The sequence below is a fragment of the Chlamydotis macqueenii genome, chromosome W, assembly GCF_036417535.1.
Source record: "Chlamydotis macqueenii isolate bChlMac1 chromosome W, bChlMac1.mat, whole genome shotgun sequence".
Lineage (NCBI taxonomy): Eukaryota > Metazoa > Chordata > Aves > Otidiformes > Otididae > Chlamydotis > Chlamydotis macqueenii.
Window position 1 is genome coordinate 48116464 of NC_141592.1, and position 24011 is coordinate 48140474.

The 24011-nt window shown below is 37.9% G+C and overlaps 1 protein-coding gene across 1 annotated transcript in view; it reads right to left on the bottom strand.

Moving 5' to 3' along the window:
• Nucleotides 1–22536, bottom strand: part of LOC147596769 (rapamycin-insensitive companion of mTOR-like) — a 63820-nt gene extending 41284 nt beyond the window's left edge. Inside the window, exons 1-12 of the mRNA XM_086769517.1 lie at nt 22469–22536; nt 21362–21429; nt 16461–16543; nt 15675–15762; nt 14787–14877; nt 14585–14651; nt 14388–14468; nt 9635–9735; nt 7063–7225; nt 6774–6875; nt 2880–2926; nt 262–397 (exon numbers count right to left, since the gene is read on the bottom strand). Of these exons, the coding sequence (XP_086625643.1) occupies nt 262–397; nt 2880–2926; nt 6774–6875; nt 7063–7225; nt 9635–9735; nt 14388–14468; nt 14585–14651; nt 14787–14877; nt 15675–15762; nt 16461–16543; nt 21362–21395 (993 nt within the window). The 5' untranslated portion in view covers nt 21396–21429; nt 22469–22536. The remainder of the gene's footprint in view (nt 1–261; nt 398–2879; nt 2927–6773; nt 6876–7062; nt 7226–9634; nt 9736–14387; nt 14469–14584; nt 14652–14786; nt 14878–15674; nt 15763–16460; nt 16544–21361; nt 21430–22468) is intronic.
• Nucleotides 22537–24011: the final 1475 nt, after the last annotated feature.

A 24011-nucleotide genomic window follows, 5' to 3' on the forward strand; every position in this document is an offset into this window, starting at 1 on the left:
AACACCCCCCCAACAGAAAGAAAACTCACATTTAATAAAGTTGTATTTAATAAAACTCCTACTTAAACACAATCATCTCCCCAGTGTCTTATCTGGACAATTCAAGATTTTAAGTTATATTTCTTAATGATGCTGATCATTTTAGGTTTAATGCACAAAGTCTACAGAAGTCTTTACTAATATTAAGGGTTTTTTTCCTCTAAGTAGCATACAGCAGCACTACTCATTCTATCTCAAGTCTTATAGCTGAAAATTTCCTACCTCTTCTGATTCAAGAAGAAATTCAGTAAATTGACAACCCACCACAGTGAGCTGCTTAGCCTTGGCATAGTCCAGATCCAGGTTGGCATACAGTTTACTGCTAGGCTTGTAAAAATATAGCAATCTCCTTACAAACCTATGGAAAGTAAAAAAGTTTGTTATTTTTCAATAAGACAAGGACAGTCTCATATTACAAAATGATGCTGGTATAAAAGATATTTTATCACTAAATTAGCTTATTGGCAATACATTTCCAAAAGTTATTAAACAGAACAGGTATCTGTAAATGAGTCCATCCAGACACAATTTCAGAGATGCAGTTGTACTATTTGTTATAAAGTTTTCTATGCCATGACTTAAAAGAAGCAAAGGAACTCAAAATCTCTATGCTCTTAGAAGCTATAGTTTCCTTCGCATTCTCATGCTTATAAGTTATTCTGCTGTAATTTATCCTGTGGTGAGTTTCAAAGACTATACTATCTAGACTTACAAAGAGTAAAAAAGGAGTCTGTCTTAATGTTTATGTGACATGACTTTTCTTTAGCTATAATAGTTAACATTACTGTGAAAAAAATATTTTATGTTCTGCCAGAAAATGGCCATATTTATTCAGCAACAGTATTTTCATTCACTTAAGCATTTCTTAAGCATAACACAGTGATTGCAAATACAGACTCTTACTCAGACTTTCTGAAACCATGGTGAGCAATATAGCTTGAATATTGCATTGCAGGAATATATCTTCAAAGAGTTTCCTCCCATCAGTTCTTAGTAAAAAAAAACAAACACATTTGTGCTTTAAAAGAACACAATGTTCTGCCTGAAGGTAGATGTGTGTCATAGTTCAGCCCCCACCGGGACCAGATTATGCAGTCTCTCTCTCCCCAGCCATAGGGGCCACCAGCTCCAGTTCTCCACCCAGCTCAGGTGAATATTAACTCTATCCTGGCCAGAACCAGGACAATATGTCAAGCATTAAGAAAGTGTAACTAAAGCACTGTCTTTAGTTAAAACAGTGAGAGTAAGCCACTACCCCAACTCCAAACACAGGATCAATTATAAAGGAAATCTGAGGGCTTCTTAAAATTTTGTCAAATGAAGTGTATTTTATTCTGGGTTATTAGCAATATATTATATATACACATATTTATATGTGAGAGTATATATACACATATATACTTAAGTATGTATATATGTATGTATATACATGTACATGTGTATATACACACCGCATTAACTGTATCTCAAGGAAATTAAGGGATCTATATCAAAAATATTTTGAATTTCACTTTAACAGCCATAAGATCATCACAAAAATACTAACAGTAAAAGAAAAAATATAACCAACTTATGGAAGGACAGATAAATTTACTTTACACTTCAAAAACAAAGTGGCTGAAAATGTTTATGATCAGCATTGAAACTAGAGAGATTTGGGGGTTAATTAATTATAATTAAACAAGAACAACAGAATTTTAAAGCCATTAAAGCACCCACAATCCTGTAGAAAGGATCAATCAACTGCAGAAGTTTTACAGAAACTCAATTCTAGATTTTCTCAATTTATTTAGAATTAAATTATTTAGGCACTGAACAACGCTTGAGTGCAGCACAAAATCAGGGAACAGGAACACTGTCCCAGGTAGGTAGGTAGAGGAGCAGATGTGAGTGTCACAGCCAGGACTGCAGATTTTCCTTTAGAGAAGCAACATTATAAAGCACCAGATTTGGTAAATAATCCTTTACCACAAAGTATAGTTTAGGGAAGGGGGGGAGGATATCAGAAAAAAAAACAAACCCCAAACAAACAAACAAAACCACAAATGCAAAATTAAATTATGACTATGATTACAATGGGTCTATCACTTATGCTGGGAACACTATATAAAAGTTGGCTGATTACTTTTTAGTAAAAAATTGAAATGATGCAGTGTGAGCCTTTCAAGATAAGTTTTAGCTTTAGGTTTTTCCTCAAATTCATGTAGAAGTAGCTTTCCATGCCTACAAATACAGAACTATTCTTTAGAGTAGTTCTTTCTGAAATGTATGTTAAAAGTGACATCCAAGAACTAATTAGTAACACTATTACCACACATGCACAAAAGTAATAAAAATGCCTTCATGCCAATAGACATGAAAGGAATCAGAGCTGTACCGATTGTCTTCAAATCACAAATGCTTCCCCCTTGCCATTAATAGCAGCTAGAAATAATTTCCTCTTGGTTTTCGATGAAAGCTATAACTATATAACTGTACAACTGTAGACCTCTTCTGTCAAAATTTTTCAAGTGCTGACATGAAACACTAATGTATGACATATCAAAGAGGTAATACTTTAAGGTTTAAAATTAAATAGAGCATTTGCAAAGCTGATATGATTCTTGTTTAGGAAATATATATATAAAGTATCTGTGCACAGAAAAGAAACCACTAAAGCTTAAAGATTTGTTTATTTAAAGCAAATATTGCAATCTAATTACCTAAATTTTCATCTTTGCTGCTTATCTACATATTAAGTTTTAGAAACGTGACACATCAAGGAACAGTTTATTGCAACATTAAAATCCAGTTTTTCCAAATTTCTTTCTTCAAAAGAAGTCCATGTAATTTTTACATACCTGTGCAATTGTTCATCCTTATAGTTCCTTAGATTTACATTTGGCCACTAGAAAAAATAGTAAATATAGCATTATATGAAACTTGTACATCAGTCCTTGATTAGTCACTAAAATGTACTCATTTCTATTATGGTTCTATTCATCTAATATAATTAGAAGTCTAAGTTTTCTTGCATCTAACGTTACCTATAAAATAATATCTTATTTTATTGAAAAGCCCACATTCTTGCTCCAAGAACTGTTCTATTATTTTCTAGAGAAGGACAGGGAATGTTAGGTGCATGCTATGTGCATAAGTCCATAATTCTAATGAAAAATAGCAAAATATGACATGCTAATGAAAAACAAACAATTTTGCTCAGTTTCTTTTCTGCAAATAGCAAACATTTTTATATGCATAACAGGGAAATCGGGTTTTGTTGTTTTCACTATTAATCCTATTTGTTTTAACAATAATCATTTTTCTGTTATAGCTCACTTAAATACTGCTTATAAAATGGTATTTAAACTCCTCTGTTGATACTTTGTAAGATGTTTTAAAAAGGATCACACAAAGTTATAATACTCTCTTCTGGACCTATCCTTTCTTCATATTATATTTTCCTCTGTTTTTACAGTTTGTTGTCTCTATGGTTTTAGATTTATTTTTGTGGCTACTAGTATCTTCTTGTAAGGGATGGAAAAAAGTGCATCAAACATTTTTCTTTCCTAAGTGATACAGAATCATAGAATGGTTAGGGTTGGAAAGGACCTTCAAAGGTCATCTAGTCCAACCCCCCTGCAAGGAGCAGGGACATCTCCAACCAGATCAGGTTGCTCAGAGCCCCATCCAGCCTGGCCTTGAACATTTCCAGGGATGGGGCATCCACCACCTCTCTGGGCAACCTGTGCCAGTGCTCTAAAACCCTCACCCTCATTGTAAAAAATTTACAATTTTACATTGTAAAAAATATAGTTCTACATTTCCAATTTGTATGCTAGTATTAAGACATACAGTGCACTACTTAATGAAAACTAACTACACTAGTAACATTGAATCCACAGTGCCAGATTAAGTATGAAGCTCTACTGTTAACACAGTCTCAATTCTTCCATCCTAACCACTGCCACTTTTGCTGCTATTATAGCAGCTTAGACAGCAAGTTGAGCAATTAAAAAAAGGCAGTAAGGGACCATGTGATATGCAAGTAGTGAGGTGGTAAGAAAGCTGATGCTCCACAGCTGTGAGGTTGTGACTGAGACAGGAGGGAGATGAGTAGCCACATGAGATGTTGAAGCCCAAACACTGGAATCTGGATCCTGCTGATTCAGGGACTAAAGATGGACCACTCTGATAAACTGCACAACACCAGTGTAAGCTAAGATAATGTTAACAGGAACAGAAGTGGTTAGACTTTAACTGGAAAACACAGGAACTTCTCATTCTAAAAGATGGAAGTCCCTGATTTTAAGACATTTAGAACTGGTCAACAGAATACTAGAGAATATACTGCAGATGAGGACTGAGATAGCAGGAAAACTGACAGTTTGACCTAAATTTCAGGGGAGGAAAAAACCAAACAAACCCAAAACAAAAAACCACCCCAAAATCTTATTTGTCAACTACATAGAACTTCTATTGTTAAAGTACTATACAGACTAATTAAAAAGTGAGATTCTGAAGAATGGTTTCTTTATATCATCTTTAATACTGAATCAAAGGTAAAAATATCTATGATTAATAATCATAGATGCCTAGTAGCGTTACAGTAAAAAGTCTGTAAAGAGTGGAATTCAGTGGAGCAAAGTTACTATCATATACCTATTCAGGTCTTTCTACCAAGCAGATTCTTGCTCTCTCAAGTTTATTAGTCCCTGGAAAAAAATGGGGGGAAATATTTGGGGGGGGAGGCGGGGGGAAAGTGGGCTTATTTTAATATAATCTTGATTATATCTGTCACCATTAATCTTATTTTGTACTTCTGCCATCTATATAACAACACAGTAAAGATGACAGTAAGATAAGATAAGAAAATGTTACTTAGGGATAACAATGGAAGGATGGCTTTGATGCACAGAATGACAGGATCTATTCTGGCTCTAAGATTATACCAAGTACTCAGTCACAAAGTTTTCTTAGTCAAAGAAAGTCCTCTGCTTAAAAAAAAGAGGCAGTCTCTTAATAGCTGTACATTCAATATATTTAAGATAATGCCCTGCCTGACAGAGATATTTCCTGCATTTTGTGAAAACAAATTAATTTTGTAATAAACTTGATGCTATGGGACTATATGTATACTACTGAAGTTTTTGTATGTGGCTCAGTCTAAGTATCTGTAGCTTGATCTGTAATCCACCTACAGCTTTAAACTTCAGCACATCCTATATATTAAAACAAAATCTACTATGAAACTGAACAAGGCAGTATCCCTATGTAGTTTGAATTGAAGTCTAAAGTACTAGCAACTTTAAAGTGACTATATCTCTACCATAGTTCAGCCCCGATCGGGACCAGACTACGCAGTCTCTCTCTCACTCCCCCCACCCTCTGAGAGAACAGGGGGAGATGATATAAGGAAAATGGCTCGAGGTTTGAGATAAGGACAGGGAGAAATCCTTAAAGTTACCATCACGGGCAAAACAGACTCGACTTGGGGAAAACTATTCATTTATTTCTAAAACTAGCAGGAGAATGAGACAGGGAACAAGATAACCTCCCCCCACCCCTCCCTCTTCCCAGGCTTAACATTATCTCTACTACCTTCTCCCCTCCCTGAGCGGCACAGGGGGGAAGAGGGAAATGGGGGTTATGGTCAGTTCATCACGTGTTGTTTCATGCAGCTGATCATGGTTGGGGGAAGAGCTCCTTGCATTCCTCCCCTGCTCCTTCATGGAGTCCCTCCCACAGGCCACAGTCCTTCGTGGGTCATCTCTTCCACAGGGTGCAGTCCCTCTAGAACAGCTGTCCCAGCAGGCCCTCCACAGGCCGCAGCCTCCTTCAGGCCTCCACCTGCTCCTGCGTGGGGTCCTCCACAGGCTGCAGGTGAATCTCTGCCCCTCCATGGGCTGCATGGGGACAACCTGCTCCACCATGGTCATCACCACAGACTGCAGGGGAATCTTGGCCAGGAGCCGCATTACTCCTCCCCCTCCTTCTTCACTGACCTTGGCATCTGCAGCCATTCCTCACAACAGGCTGGTAGATGTCTCTTAGGATCCTTTTTACATCTTATTCACTTCTCATCTCCTCTCCACTTCTTGCAGCTGGGCCGGGCCAAGTTGGGCCCAGTCTGCTGCCCAGCAGGAGGCCAGAGGGTGAGGCCTGCAAGGCCCACAAGGCTCATGCCTCCCCCTCTCTGCCCCTGCTCAGCTGCTTCACATCTTCTTCCTTTTTTTTTTTTTCCCCCCTTCTCTTTTCTCTCCTGTTTTCCCCTTCTTAAATATGTTATCACAGAGGCATTATCAGGGAACATTCTGCTACCAATTGGCTCTGCCTTGGCCAGCAGCGGGTCCGCCCTAGGCCTGGCTGAGTCCACTGAACAAAGGGGAGCGACTTCTAGCAGTTTCCTACAGAAGCTACCACCTTAGCCCCCCCCCCCCCCCCCCAAACAAAACCAGAACAATCTCATTCTATAAAGTCTATTTCTATACAAATACACTTAAACAAAATTTAATATATGCTTATTAAGAAACTTCTGATTTTAATTGTGTATTTTTATATATAGTTTAAGAGTTGTATACAAAGAGACTATATCAGCACTGATTAAACCCATGAGATTCAAGTTTTCTGAAATAAAATAGATTATGTGATATAGTATGGAATTGATATTAGAAAGTCAAAGCTCACATGAGAAATGAAAACTTCCCCCCCCAAATAATTTCATAAAAATAGTATCACACCCTTTTTATGCTCACCTTCAGTATGGTCCCTATCAGATTCCAATTCCACTCGAGGTTCTCTTTATGATTGAGAACTTGGCTGTCTCGAAGATTCATTACAAGTGCTTCTTCTGTATCCTGGAATACAGACATAAAAAACTACAGTAAGTTTCCTTGCATCATGTCTTTTCACATGATATACTTATTATTCATATAATAATCATTAGAAGGGCTATGCTCCACAGTATTTTCATTTAAAGAGATCTAAGTCTCCAAAATACAAAAATCAAATTCAGTTTTGAAAAAAAATCAATAATAGTAATACCTTTAAAATAAAGATATCTTTCTGCACACGGTACTGATCCCTTTTTCGGTGGGTTGAGATTGCTGTCTGAATAATATGATCTAAATAGAGGCTGTAAGGTTTAGGTCCTCTTTTCTTCATCTCGTGAAAACGTTTTAAGCAGTTGAGTGCGGCACTTGCCCGTCTAATAGAAAAAATACCATAATCAGTATTTGACAACTGTTATTCAACTAAAGAGCGCCTCTACTATACCTTGAGTTAAATAAATATAGCTCAAGAAAGATTTTACCAGCAGTTCCAAAGCCAATTAAAAAAAATAATTTTCTTTATATAAGATTTCATACTTCCATATCCCTCATTCTTGTACTGAAATTATACAGAAAATTATCTTTCAAAATTTCTAGTACCGAAGAATGAGCCTTACTGATAACTTTCTTCTACTCTGCAATTAGTGGTACCTTTCAGAGTTCACAGAAGTTTAAAGTCTATAAAGTACTGTGAGATGTCACAGTAGATCAACGTTCTACAGTGAAGTTGAGATGGCTAGCTTCAACTTTGACTAACAAAGTATTTATTGTAAATTATCTTGCCCTCCCCAGAAGGTGGCAGGAGCATCAGTAGCATATTTCCTAATCTTTATATCTAAACAGCTCAGCAACAACATGTAAAAAGTTATCCAGGAAAAGATAGGAAATAATAAAAATTACATTTAACATGGGCAGAAACCGTTAATTGCAAAATAATGGTAGCAGAAAAAAAAATTGCTTAGCAAATAAAATAAGGAAGTCTAAAAAATGAGGAGCTAAGTCTACCTTTCTTCCCCATAAACAAAAAATTCTCATAGGGTCGGAGAGTGGGGTTTTTTTTGTATTCTCTTCAAACAAACAAATACCTGTGAATTTGGTCACCTACCTAAATATCACATAAATTTAATCTGTAACAGGGCTTACAGTTTTTCAGAGTATGAAACAACGCAGAGTGGTGCCCAAAACCAAGATCCCCATATATAACAAATACTACATCTACGAAATCACTTTCTTCCAACAAAACCAGGACTTCTTACTACTCTATCAGGTATGTCCACAAATGCCCAAAAGCAAAAAACTGCAAGTAATCCACAAACATATCCCTTCTACTCTTCATCCTTCCTCTCCTCCCACAGCTTTGATCAAGTGGAATATCCTGTGAAGGAGTTTCAGATATGCTTTTTTGAAAAATAACTGTTTTTTCACATATAAACGTCATCTTAGTGACATGTAGGAAACCTTCAAAACTAAAAATCAGAAAAGCATTAAGTCTCTGGGAAGCACTATACAAGCAGCATTTATCATTTCACAGCAGCAGTTTGAAAAGATTCTGCAATTTATCACTGACAACACAACAAAAGACAAAATACAAAGTTATGATACATTTATCAGAATACTGATCTGAAAAACCAGATCAGGAATGGGAAGAGGAATTAAGAAAAACATTTTCTATGATATACTATTAGAAAAAAAATTCCAACACACTCAATTTAAATGTTCTTCTACAAAGAAATGCAAGTAAGACCACTGAGTTATAGAAACACATTTTAAAGACAATGGAATCTATAAAATTATTTGACTTCTTTCCTCAAGAGGTTTAAATTGTGTGAAGTACCCAGGAGATAGTATTTTATGACAGAGCAATTCAGAGGTTAAGTTGCAAGATTAGTAGATGTGTAGAGAAATTCTAAAAAATAAAGAAAATAAAAAAGCCCACAGGTTTTTAAAGTTTCAACATTCAGGTATTTCTCATTCAAAGAGGAACAGAAACTTTCTATAAACATTTGTTTCAAGTCAGATGCCTAAATATACCTCATTTGATTATATGAGTGCCAAACAGTTCCTAATGCTGCTTAACATGTCACTGCAGAATGCTACACCAAGTTGTTTAAAATTTCTGTTCGTAGTCTTATATTTAAATGGAAATGAAATGAACTGAAAAAAATTATCAGTGCAAACTTGAAACAAATGCACCAGAAAGTTTTAACATCATTACTATTATTACAATGACCATTTGCTTCTGAAGAAACAAAGGTTTAAAAAACAGTCCCATACCAATATTACGGTTTTTGCTCTTGTTCACACTAACAATGATTCACTGATTTGGTCTATTACTATTTAATTAGCTATAAACACACACAAAAATTGGTACAGGCTTTTTTTAGTTTGGAAAGTTTAACTGTATCAAAATGCCAAAAAAAAGATGTGTGAAACAACGGAACACATATCAGACGGTGCTTGGTCAAACAGTGCCTTAGAGTTCAATTCTGTGTAAAATAAATAAATAAGTCTTGCAATCTATGCAAAAGTGTTCTGAAATTTACTATCAAAATTTTCTTTCCAAGTTTCTGAATTTCTAAATTGTTCCAAAAGTGTGATCTATTTACACACTGGAAACTATTTCCCTAGTAAGTGTCACAGAGCATTTTTATATTCTATTTTTCTTTTAAATAAAGACAGCAGTGGTTTCATCCATCAGAAAACTCATAATGTAGATTTTCACTCAACTGCAGGGGGAAAAGGAGATGTACGTATTTTTGCTTTTAAGTGTAGCTTAGAATCCTTACAGTCTTTTCTCTTTCATGATGTCAAAAGATGCTGCCATATTCATTAGCGTTGGTAAGCAGTGCAGGTGATGGCTGTGAGAATGAGGAAGGATTGTGTTTGCCTAAACAACAGAAGACTAGTTAGAATAACTTATAACATCATTTTCAGCCATCTCTTTAGGATCAGCATTTGAAGAATCTACCACTTTTCACAAGACTTTCACAAATGCACGATAACAAAACTACCTTTTGCATAATGTCAGAGTAATAATTACACATACCATTTTGAATATTTGATCGAATTAATAAATCTGAAATACAACTGACAATAACTTAAAACAATTTTAGGACTCAGAGCCTTCTTCTGAAGCCTTCTCATTTGTATTTTTTGCATTGGTGGTTTTTAAAGTTGTAAAATGCAAAAACATGCAAAGCATCAGATATCCTTATGTCATGTGTATAAAAGTACTAAAAATTCTAAAATCAGAAACACAATTTAAGCTAATGATGTTCATTCAATACTTTTGACTACCAATGATTCTGCACAAAAAAAATTATCTGATAAATAAGCATAACTTCATAAGTTACTAGACATTTAATGGCTTTTATTTTAGGAAAATTTGCATAGTTGTGCAAACACTTTTCAAAACTAAAGAATAATGAAGATATCTTTAGAAAAATAAAAAAATACCGTATACTTTGCAGCATACTCAAAGATCAGTGCATCTAATCATTCCCATTCAAAAGTATTCCAGAAATCATGAAAAATAGCATACGTTAACAGATTCCTCTTTTTAAACTACATGTCTGTCTGAACAGTCAAAAAACTACGCCAATTATTTAAAGGGGAGGAGGGGGGGAATCACTAAAGAGACTAAAGAACAGATTTGTTGTGGTTGTGACCCATGCTGCTGAGCTGACCTGTTGTAAATCACTATAGTAATAAGCAATCCTATAACTGCAGATTGTGATCTTGTTTTTTTGAGCATTAAGGACAGGCCAATCCCATACCAGTAAAATGAGACTGCAGTCTGAAGACTGTAGTTATCAGACTATGTCTGATAACTCATATTCAAATTTTTGTAAGACAAAGTTGTATTTCATGATTTTACTGTCTCCTATAAAGTAGTTCATTTGGAAAAAAAAAGATAAAAAAACAAACCACAAGAAAACTGATCAAAAAGTGATCTGCTGCATACGCTTCTTGTCATCAAGAAAGGCCATGAAAAAGAAAGAACTGTTTTGCAAGAAAGGTAAATCATATCACTTCACATATGACTAACAGCTTCTCAACAGGCTGAAAGGTAGCACTGGAGTGTATATGAAAACAATATCATCTCTATACTAAAATAATTTAGGTTAAGTTCTGCTCTTCAAGCAGGTTTATTTTGATTGGTTGGTTTTGGTCTGGAGTAGGCTAAAGCAACCTGAGCAAGACAAATACAGTAGTGCCGTGATAGATGGTTATAAGCCCTTCAGGACAGATAGGCAGGGCAAGTGAGGCAGGGGTTGGATTGTATGGCACTTGCAGTTAGCGATGACACTGTTTAGAGAGCCTCTGGGTAAGCATTAAGAGAAAAGGAAATAAAGTGAACGTTGTTGTGGGAGTCTACTGTCGACCACCCAGCCAGGACGACGATACCGATGAATTATCCTACAAGGAATTAAGGGTTATCTCTAGAACAGCAGCCCCTGTCCTTATGGGTGGATCTTAACTTCCCAGATATCAGCTGGGAATATCATACAGCAGACACAAACAGGTCCAGGAAATTCCTCAAGCACACTGAAGATAACTTCTTGGTGCAGGTACTAAGGGAGTCAACTAGGAAAGGTGCCCTCCTAGATGATTTGTTTGTAAACAGAGAGAGGCTCATGGGCGAAGTGGTGATTGGTGACTGTCTTGGTCACAGTGACCACAAAGTAGTTGAGTTTCAAATCGTTGGTGATAGGAGAAAAACTGATGGCAAAACTTTGACCCTGGATATGGGAAGAGCAGACTCTGGGCTGCTGAAGGAGCTAGTTAGTAAAGTCCCCTGGGAATCTGCTTTTGAAAGTATTGGGGTCCATGAATGCTGGTCACTTTTTAAGAACCATCTCTTTAAGAGCATCAGAGCAAGCAATTCCAAGGCACTGGAAGTCAAGTAAGCAGGGCAGAAGGCCGACTTGGCTGAGCAGGGATCATCTAGAACTTAGGTGGAAAAGGAAAGTGTACAGACATTGGAAGCAAGAACAGGTGACACAAGTGGACTAAAGAGATGCTGTTTGCTACTGTAGGGAGAAAATTTGTGCAACCAAAGCTCAATTAGAGCTCAAGTTGGCCAGCACTGTGAAGGATAACAAAAAGGGCTTTTTAAAATACGTTAACAACAAAAGGAGACTCAGAGATAACATTGGTCCATTATTTGATGTGGTTAGTCACCTCACAAATAGGAATGTAGACAAAGCAGAGATGTTTAACATTGCCTTCGCTTCTGTCTTCAACACCGATGATGGGCCCTGGGACCCCCAGAGCCCTGTGTTGCAAGACCATGACTCAGGGGATGATCAACTCCCAGTCAACTCTGAACTTGTCCGAGACTTGCTGCTCCAGCTGGATGCATATAAATTTATGGGGTCTGATGAGATTCATTCCAGGGTACTGAAAGAACTGGCCAATGTCATCACGGAACCTGTCTCCATTATTTTTCAATGGTCTTGGGAGTCTGGAGAGGTCCCAGTTGACTGGAAGCTGGCAAATGTTGTCCCAATTTTCAAGAAGGGTAAGAAGGAAGCCCCTGGTAATTACAAGCCTGTCAGTCTCACTTCAGTGTCTGGTGAAATCATGGAGAACGTTATTCTGGGAGTTATTGAAAAACACTTGAAAGACAAGGCAATCATTGGTCATAGCCAGCACAGATTCATGAGGAGAAAGTCCTGCTTAACCAACTTAATTTCCTTTTATGACAAGGTCACTCATCTGATTCACCAAGGGAAGCCAGTAGATGTGGGGGTTTCGGATTTCAGCAAAGCTTTTGATACTGTCTCTCACAGTATCCTCCTGGACAAAATGTCCAGCACACAACTAGACAAGTCCATAATATATTGGGTGATTGACTGGCTGATGGGTCAGGCTCAAAGGCTTTTAAATAAATGGGGTTATATCAGGCTGGCAGTCAGTCACCAGTGGGGTTCCTCAGGGCTCAATTTCAGGGCCAGTGCTCTTTAATGTTTTTATAAATGATCTGGATGCAGGAGTCAAATGTACATTAAGTTTGCTGATGATACTAAATTAGGAGGCACTGTGGACTCCCTCAAGGGTAGAGGGGCCTTACAGAGAGATCGGGATAGACTAGAGAGCTGAGCAATCACCAACTGCATGAAATTTAACAAGAGCAAGTGCCAGATTCTGTACCTGGGATGGGGTAATCCTGGTTATACATACAAATTGGGGGACAAGAGGCTGGAGAGCAGTTCTATGGAAAGAGATCTGGGGGTTTGGGCGGATGGCAAGTTGAATATGAGTCCAACAGTGTGCCCTGGCAGCCAAAAGGGCCAACTGTGTCCTGGGGTGCATCGAGCAATCGAGCACAGCATATAGTCAGTTGGTCAAGGGAGGTGATTGTCCCACTCTACACTGCACTGAGTGCAGTTTTGGGCGAGCGTGTCCAGAGGAGGGCGACCAAGATGGTGAAACGCCTCGAGGGCAAGACTTATGAGGAGTGGCTGAGGTCACTTGGTTTGTTCAACTTGGAGAAGAGAAGGCTGAGGGGTGACCTCATTGCAGTGTACAACTTCCTCAAGGAGGGCAGCAAAGGGGGAGGTGCTGATCTCCTCTCTCTGGTGACCAGCGATAGGACACAAGGAAATGTAATGAAGCTGCATCAGGGGAAGTTCAGATTGGACATGAGGAAAAGGTTCTTCACCGAGAGGGTGGTCGGTCACTGGAACAGGCTCCCCAGGTAAAGTGGTCACGGCACCCAAGCCTGTCAGAGTTCAAAGAGCATCTGGATGATGCTCTTAGTCATATGGCTTAGTTTTAGGTAGTCCTGCGAGGAGCAGGGAGTTGGACTCTATGATCTTTGAGTTCCTTCCAACTCGAGATATTGTATGATTCTATTAATAAATTTAATATTGCCTCTCATGTCTAGCTGTTGAAATAAGTATAAATCCTGTCATTGTAAAGACTTTAATCTTGTTGTGATACAGCATGATGGAAAAAAAAGAAGCTACTGTAAGAGAGATTTTAAGGAGAGGGAAAAGGAATGAAGCAAGGTCCCTTCAGCTTCTCCGCAGCAGTAGCTACCAACAGCAGTGCTGAAAGAGCACTCCATCAAGTTGTAGTTGCTTGAATGAGTAATATATAAAGTGCACAAGCCACATCAAGCTGAACATGAAAAAGTGTTTTGTCTGCCTAGCCTGCGAGGCAGAAAGCTAAACACACTGCCACAGAGCTACCATCATTTTAGGAAAAGCAAAAAGCATCAATAGTCCTTTTCCCTAACACAGTAACCAGTGAGTGAGTTTGCAGGACTCCAGCTTAAAAATACAACTGGTTACTGAGGATTATCCCTGGAGCAGAAGCCCTAGCACTTTCAGTACATTCCAAATCACCTTCCTATCTATTCATGCTGGTTTTAATATATGAAGTGCCATATGCTGTAATTTAAAGTAATCCATTACCTCGATGAAAAGTGGATGTTCCAAATTTGTAACATAAATTCAAAGCTATAGTAGGAAATATCTATTTATAATGAGCTACTAATATTACTTATTCTCAGCAAAAAGTCTTACTTACCATGTGCAAAAGTTCTCCTAAAAGGATAGTTGCTCTAACAGATACATAGCCATCACTACTTGTGATCACTTCAACCAGACCCTTCAAAAAAGTTAAAAAATTACATGTATTTAAATAATATATTTAATATAATCTTATTTTAATGTTTATAGAAAAAATGTAGAAAGCATCTATTTAAACTTCAAGTCATTAGTTACCTCTAGAAGTCCATTAGTAATAAAAGCTGAAAGCACTAAAGCCAAATAATTATCCATGAGATCAGGCCTAAGGAGAAAAAAGCATGGAAATGGTTTAAGAAAGTACATTTCTTATTGTGTCTGCAAGAAGACAACAAATATTTTTGTGAACAACAACAGAAAACTAAAAGCAGCATTTAGACTGAGTTTGCAAAATGCTCACCTTGACCTGGCTCGATGTGGTAGTATAGTTTTAGCTTCAGCAGCTACAAAGCCATCAGAAAGTCTCCAGCAGTCCTGAAACCTGCTTGGATCTATAAAAATTATTTTAATAGTTGTCAGTATGCAAATAATAGTTCTTAATAACTGTTATTTCAGGTTTAAAATTATATAAAATTTTGTCAGAGGGGATCTCTAATGATTTATTTACTTATAAGCACAGAACAAGGATTAGTCTTAATTATACAACTGCATGACAAAGACATTTATAACCAGAGTTTGAAGAGGAGAATTGCTGGAACATTAAAAGTTGAGACTTGCGCCTTTAGGGCTCATACTTTTGCACTGTGAGACAAAGCAGAAGATACTCTTAGGTTTACAAACAAGTAATTCTAAAGATAAAAATACTAACTTTGCTAAATATATAGACATGAAAATGCATACACTTGCCATAGGAAAAGTAAAAGTCTGCAGAAGTGCAGCGGAGATAGCTAGCAGATAAACAATACGTGGAAAAGACCCTTTTTCATAACTTCTGTAACGTTCACCAACACTTCTACATTACTAATGCTTCTAACACTTCAAAGAAGTCTAAATTGTAGTAACGTATTTACCACAATCTTCTGTGTAAATGCTCCACTACTGCTCTTGTATGAAACACAACTGATACATAGTAAGGATGTCAAAAGAAAGTTAGACTTCTAGTAGCTTGATCAACACTAAACAGTTGATAGAAGAGTTTTAAACAGAACTTCAGAACACTCAATGAATTCAGTGATGAAACAGTTAAGACTGACATAATTTACAATACAGAGGAAACAGTGAAGGGTTCAAATTTGTAGAAGAGCTTAATAGAAAGAATTTTTATGTGAACCAATACTAAAATACTTACCTACACTGAGAAGTGCCTCAATAAAGTCTTCTACAACAACAGGGAGAGGAAGGCGAAATATATCATAAAGAACCTCAAGCAGACCTTGCTACCAAAAAAAGGCAGAAGTTTTATAGATTTACAAAAAAAAAATGGACTTTTTGTTCACTATTAACATTGAACTTGAGATTTCTAGAGTGTGCTAAAATTGGTGTCTTCATTTCAGGGTTTATTTTAGGATAACACGCTTATATTCATATTCTTAATGAATCTGGAGAAGAGAAGAAAGGAAAGGGCTTGCTTACGTTAAAAGTGTGCCTGATTGTCACTTCAAATTCTACAGAAGCTCAGGCTACTTGGATTACACTTTTTTAGAACAGTAAGTGCTGCCACCATCAACTTCTTCATTTAGCAGGTAACTGCGAAGAAACATTTTTATTTATCTCAGATTCAATGCTTTAAACTCATAACTGCTGCTACTGTGCATTTGCTTTGACTTGTGGCCAGAGTAAAAATTAATTTATGCACTTTCTCTCCTCCATTCCCTCCCCTCAGACATACAGGGTGTGATTCCATTCTCATTTTATGTATAAGGAGCTGAAACAGAAAAAGCAAGCAACTTGTTTAAGATCACACAGGAATTTTATGATGGAATTATAGACTTAGACTTGGGAGTCAAATAAACTCAAGGCTAGTGGCCTCATAACTAGAGTCTGCGTTTAAACCACTAAACTGATAAAATCATTAAAATTTTAAATGTTAATTAAAACATCCAATATTATTCCTATATCAGTACTCAATATTTACCCGTATTTCCATATTTGGTATACAAAGTACCCCAATAAGAGACTGAATCCCAGAATTTCCAGGTTTGCACAGACTGATAATACCTAGAAAACATTAAATACATAATAATATTCCATCACCAAACAAAAAAAAAAGCATTAGACACATTCTTAAATTTGATTTCCAGTTTGAGTGCAAGCACAGATGATAAAAATTACTAATCAGAAACATTTTTCACCTTTATAATGTCATCTCCTTTCTAATCAAGGTTTAAACAAAGCTTTCTAATCACAAAACTTTGTTTCTTCATTAAAAACTATAACTACTTTTACCCTTTCTACAAAGAGCATTTTCAAATTATCTGCAAAATCAACATTTACATGGAAGAAATGGCAGAAAGAAAAGAAAAAATTGTCAATAAAGAATAAATCTTAAACCTGAAAGATTTGCATCATCTTGGCAGAACTGTGAACAGTTTCTAGGTGAATTCTAAATAGTGCATTTAAATATACTTGGAATATTCTCTGTGCACCATTTTTAATCATCTTTTCCCAAATGACAAATGTTCATCTCCAGAATTTTCATCGAATCATAGAATTGTAAGGGACCTTTAAAGGTCATCTAGTCCAACCCCCCTGCAACAAGCAGGGACATCCCCAACTAGATCAGGTTGCTCAGAGCCTCATCCAACCTGGCCTTGAATGTTTCCAGGGATGGGGCATCCACCACCCCTCTGGGCAACCTGTGCCAGTGTTCCACCACCCTCAGCATAAACAATTTCTTCCTTCTTTTCAACACAGTTGATTTTACTTTGCAGAAAATCTTTTATAATTTGGTTTTTTTACACTATATTTTTACTCAATTAGTTTAATATTTCAATATTAATAGGGCAAACCCTCAAATTGTTTATAAATGTTACCAAATACCTCACAAAGCTAATGATTACACTAATTATCAGCCTCAAATCACATGCAATCTCTTCATTCAAAATGTGCTGAAAAAACCTTGCTCATTTCTCTTCATACATCACAGAATAAATTGAAACTTACATGCTATCCAGAAAACAAGCAATTTTCTCCAAAAGGCAACTTGAAATGAACAAAAAGCAGCCAAGTTTGCACATCTTTTCATCTTATATATTATAAAATAAATTCAAATCTTCATTCATTAAAAATTACTAAAAGATTAAAAGTATCACCTACTCATCTATTTATTTTCACTAATACAAATTTAATGATATGTGCGTTATATGAACTTGAAGAAAGTCCTCAAGTTCAAAACTTCCATGTCACAAAAACTTATGACAAGAACATGTGGTCACATACACATTAATGGCATTTAAATACACTCCCCAGTGCACCTCAGAGGCCTTTTTCTTTTCTTTTCTCAAGAGTGGGGAAAGCCTGTGGTGGGTTGACCCTGGCTGGATGCCAGGGGCTTACCAAAGCTGCTCACCATCTCCTCCCCCTCAGCAGCACAGGGGGATAGGGAATGGGGATTGCAGTCAGTTCATCACATGTCACCTCTGCTACTCCTTCCTCCTCAGGAGGAGGACTCCTCACACTCTTCCCCTACTGCAGCATGGGGCCCTTCCCATGGGAGACAATCCTCCACAAACTTCTCTAATGTGAGTCCTTCCAATAGGCTGCAGTTCTTCATGAACTGCTCCAGAGTGGGTCCTTCCCACAGGGTGCAGTCCTTCAGGAACAGACTGCTCCATCATGGGTCTCCCATAGGGTCACAAGTCCTGTCAGCAAACCTGCTCCAGCCTGGGCTTCCCATGGGGTCACAGCCTCCTTCAGGGCACATCCACCTGCTCTGGTGTGGGGTCCTCCACGGGCTGCAGGTGGATCTCTGCTCCTCCATGGACCTCCATGAGCTGCAGGGGAATCTCTGCTCCAGTGCCTGAAGCACCTCCTCCCCCTCCTTCTTCACTGACCTTGGTGTCTGCATAGTTGTCTCTCTCACACATTCTCATTCCTCTCTTCCAGCTGCTGTTGCGCAGCAGTTTCCCCCCCCCCCCCCCCCCCCTTCTTAAGTTTATTATCACAGAGGTGCTACCACTGTTGCCGATTGGCTCACCTTTGGTCAGCAGCGGGTTTGTCTTGGAGCCAGCTGGTATTGGCTCTATCAGACATAGGGGAAGCTTCTAGCATCTTCTGACAGAAGCCACCCCTGCAGCCCCCTGCTACCAAAAACTTGCCACACAAACCCAATACATGGCCACATCTCAACTGCAATGCAGGAACAGATTTGGGTGCATGAAGTTATTGCTGCATGCCCCAATTTCAACTCTAAGGACATGATCATACATGAGGATAAGACAGTAATTAGCTCTAAAGAATAATCCAGTCTGAAGAATAAGGAGAGGAGAACAGTAGAACAAAGTAGACAGTACAGAAAGAGTAAAAAAACAAAACACAAAACAAAAAAAAAATGCCCAAAAAGCTGTAACAAAAACCAAAACAAAACCAAAGACACTCCCAAGTCCGTTTTTGCTACATGTCCTTTGTGAAGACTGACAGTGTAAGGACATTTTTGTACTAAAAACTGTTAAGATGTTAGTCTCCAACATAATAAGTAATATTTAAAAAAAAAAAAAAAAAAAAAGGAAGAACATATAATAGTGAAAGTACCATGACAAGTAACATATTCCAAGACAGTTCTGCCCCAATCAGGACCAGACTACACAGTCTCTCTCTCACTCCCCCCACCCTCCAAGAGAATAGGGAGAGATAATATAAGAAAAAAGGCTAGAGGTTTGAGATAAGGACAGGGAGAAATCCTTAAAGTTACCGTTACAGGCAAAACAGACTTGACTTGGGGAAAACTATTCATTTATTACTACAAACAGAAGGATAATGAGAAAGAGAACAAGATAACCTCCCCCAACCCCTCCCTCTTCCCAAGCTTAAAATTATCTCTACTACCTGCCCCCCTCCCCGAGCAGCACAGGGGGGAAGAGGGAATGGGGGTTGCAGTCAGTTGTTTTACACCGCTACTTCATGGTCGGGGGAAGAACTCCTCACATTCCTCCCCTGCTCTGTTGTGGGGTCCCACCCATACACCACAGTCCTTTGTGAAACTGCTCCGGCGTGGGTCATCTCTTCCACGGAGTGCAGTCCCTCCAGAACAGCTGCCCCAGTGAGCCCTCCATGGGCCACAGCCTCCTTCAGGCATCCACCTCCCCCGGTGTGGGGTCCTTCACGGGCTCCAAGTGGATCTCTGCTCCTCCGTGGACCTCCAAGGGCTGCAGGGGGACAACCTGCTCCACCATGGTCATCACCACAGGCTGCAGGGGAACCTTGGCCAGGAGCCACATTACTCCTCACCCTCCTTCTGAACTGACCTTGGCATCTGCAGCTGTTTCTTTCACAAGAAAAGTTCTTCACAACAGGCTGGCAGATGCCTCTCAGGATCTCTTCACATCATCCATCTCCTCTCCTCTCCACTTCTTGCAGCTGGGCCGGGCCGAGTCGGGCCCAGTCGGCCGCCTGGCGAGAGGCCAGAGGGTGAGGCCTGCAAGGCCCATGAGGCCTGCGCCTCCCCCTCTGCGCCTCTGCCCCCACTCAGCTTCTTCACATCTTCTCTCTTTTTTTTTTTTTTTTCCCTGTTTTCCCCTTCTTAAATACGTTATCGCAGAGGCATTATCAGGGAACATTCTGCTACCAATCGGCTCGGCCTTGGCCAGCAGCAGCTCTGCCCTAGGCCCGGCCGAGTCCACTGAACAAAGGGCAGCGACTTCTAGCAGTTTCCTACAGAAGCTACCACCTTAGGCCCCCCCCCCCCCCCCCTAAACAAAACCACAACAACTGAGCATGATGTCAGATGGGATGGAATAGCCTTTTGGCTAATTTGGGTAAATTAACCCCAGCTGTTAGCTAATTAGTTAATTATCCCAGCTGGGTGCCCCAGCCATAGGGGCCACCAGCTCCAGTTCTCCACCCAGCTCAGGTGAATATTAACTCTATCCTAGCCGGAACCAGGACAATTGTTTCAATTGTTGCTTCAGTCACTTGAACTTTTCAGGCTTATGCTATTTTTTCTAAGTGTCTGAGTTAAGGAAGATGCAGCAACGCTCCTATCAGAAACTGCTTCAACTTTCCAAGCTTCCTCCCCAAGCAAGTGAAAACACGTGAGAAGCTTTTGAAGGATACCTGGGTGTTAAATAAGGCTTACTGATCATTTTCAGAACATTAAAAAATAAAGCAAATAGTCTTACAAAGCGAAAAGCCTTTTTATACAGTCTGAATCAGTACAGCCTGTAAAAATCCTAACCAAAATTTTGGTAAATGGTCACATCAACTGATCTAGTGTGTTTGCAAGACACTGTCTTTACTAAAATAACAGGCAGTCCCTGAGGCAATATCTTCATGTTAGATATTGTAATATTGCAGAGAAACGATTTAGAAAAATGCAAAAACCTACTTTTTTGATTTAGAAATGTCTTCTACATGAAAAATCCAAAACTATGTCCGAACTGCAATTTATCTTCAACTATAGCACTTGGTAACAGCAGGTGCTAATTAAACTATTCTGTTGATATCTCTTCACATAGACAAATAGGCAGAACAATCTCAAAGGCAAATTCTTATGATATAATGTTATTTTCAACATCCTCTCAACCCATCAAATGTCAAGAAGTACCATCAAGGTACAACTTATAAGGCATTCTATACTAAAAAAAAAAAAAAAAAAAAAAAAAGCTGTGTCTGGTGAGTAGGAGTTAGTCAAAGTATGTATGAGTCCTTCATTTTAACAATATCAAAACACATCTTTGTACCATTGTAGGAAGGTATTGATAGAAATTAGACAGATCAAGAGAGACAGATTCTGCTTAAATTAAATAAACCACTCTTTTACACAAGAAAGTAAAATTCACCTTCCAATCATCCAACTTCAAACAAACAAAAAAATCTTACCTGCCCATGATCGAAATGCTGCCACTATTCCCATTTTACTAGCTAGGAACCGTGCTTCTCTGTCCTCTCTGTCATTAAAATAACAAATGTCACAATACATAGTTAATTACTGTAAAACAAACAGTGTTACTAACATAGCAAGTAAAAAGTAGTTAACTGAAATTTTAGATGGAGACAAAATCCAGAGTAAGAAAAATATGTTACATACATACGTGAGTATATATATGTATGAAATGTGTACACACACAGAGGTTAGAATTTTTCAAGTATTGTTACTTTTCCTTTTTCAGTGCAGGTTCCACAGTAGGAGGATCACATCAAAAGTAAACACCTATATTTGGTCGGATGATTCACTCTGAAGCCTCCACTGACAGTAAGACTACAGCAAGGGCCACTTGGACAGCGATTCAGATATGCAGTCCTAAGTATCTATTGCCATTTGATAATAATAATTAAAAAAATTAAAAATGCTGAATTATTCAAGTAGGAAGCAATGTCAGGAGGTCTCTAGTCCAAACTCCTGCACAAAGAAGTTGTTCGCTCTGAGACCAGACCAGGTTATATGCAGGGCTTTATCCAGTTGGGTCTTCGAAACTCTCAAGGATGAAGACCATATGACCTCTCTGGACAGTCTGTTCCAACACTTGAATGGCCTCATAGAATTTTTTTTTTTTTTTTCCCTCCCTTGATATCAAGTTGGAACCTCTCCTTTCCATTTCTGAGCCTGACCATACAACCATCAAACATAAAACTAGCTCAAATGCAAACTCATCATTGCAGATGTTTAAAGCTAGATAAAAGAAATTCATATCTGAAGTTAAAAAAAAAAAAAAAACAAAAAAAAAAGAAAATATAAGATTGCAATATTTTTTTAAGTAAAAGAAATATAATAGGGAGAAGGGAAGAAGGGTAAAACTAATTTTCCCTTTTAAATGTGAAATGCTTCACAATATTTTAGGAAGTTGCATTCTAATCTGCTATCATATTCAACTTCAAATAGTTTAATATTAGCTAATTGTTTTTATTTTGTCACTTTGTAAAGAAAAACAGTTTGATTCCAGTACCACGAACAAAACTGGTAGCATAAGTAGCAGCGCTAACACTTACTTGAGTTGTCCTTCTGCTGTGTCTGGATTATGCCTGTAGTGAAAATCTGTGTAAGGAGCTAAGATTCGCTAAACAAAAGAAAGACATGCATTATTTTCACATGAGAAGAGTTAACAGGGCCTGCCCTTTCCTGAGTCCCACTCCAATCTGTCATGTTATTCCTGCTTTATAAATCATTAAGCTCTTAGCTTAAAATGTTGCATTTAAACATTTTGGACTAATAGAGAGGGTGAAAACTGAAGTGAAAATTAAACATTTTAATTAGTAATACAATGTTTAACTTTTGTCACTAAACAAGTAAAACTGAACCCACCTCTAACTCTACATCTGCTCGCACATACTGTCGGGTCTTTGGATGATTAATGAGGTGCAAAATTGTAGTTATCAAAGCCTCATTTATCCGGCTTAGCTGACAATCAATCACATTTTTCAATATTGTACTTAAACCACCCCGAAGAGCCACCACCTCAGGATTCTGAAGTGCTAAACAAAGAAAAACACATTACTTCCAGCCAGTGACAGGAAAGAAAACATTTCAGGACTTCAAATACAACAAACTTGTAATCTGTTTAGTACATATTGCTTTCTCTTCCCAAACACTGCTGACATTAGCAATAAATTGAGATTTTTGATTAATTTATCATCAACAAAAATACTGGTCAGTCACCACTGTGCAGCAATTTCCCAGCTTATTTCCAACCAAGTTTCCATACAGTAGTGTCTGGATTTCCCTGCAAAAAGGTTTTGTACTTCACTGGACTGACATGGATAAAATATTTCTACTATAATATAAACGAGCAACAGATTGTTTAGTTCTTTAAAACAGAAAATCCTGAAAATGTTGTTGAAGTTATTTCTCATTGATTGATACAAAACTGAAAAAAACTTTAAAAGCAGCACCCACATACAAGTATAGGAAGTTAATATAAATCACCGTCCAGAGAGCCTTTACATGGACACAAATACTGACTTCCAGAAGCCAGCTAACCACAGTATCCACTGTAAAAATTTTTAAAGGAAAATGTTTTGTAGTTCTCTAAACACTTGTACATTTGTCAGCATCTCATGTATGGAATTTTCCCTACTTCCAATCCATTAGTTTTAGAAATATCAACTGCAGCAGGGAAACGTTTCTAAGGTAACACAAAAATTGGCAAGTCTTAAAGGAAAGTACAGTACCTGAAATCTTCAGGTACTTCACTTAAAAGATTTTGGGGTTTAAGTTAAAGCAATTTTGTTTTATATCAAACTAATGACTAAAATATATGAAATGGACATTAAGAACATTTAACATCTGATTCATTAGTTATTAAACAAATACCCCTAATTATTTGAATACAGTCTATTTAATATGAACTCACAGAAGAGAACCTCTTAGAAGACTGATGACAACCACATCAAGAGTATTCTTAATTAGTTTTCAGTTATCTTACCTAGTTCACAGATAATGGCTATACATGCTCGAACCATTCTGTCTCTTTCTTGAAGACCATCATTTCCAACTGCTATCAAAGAATTAGTAATAGAACCAGGGAACAATGAA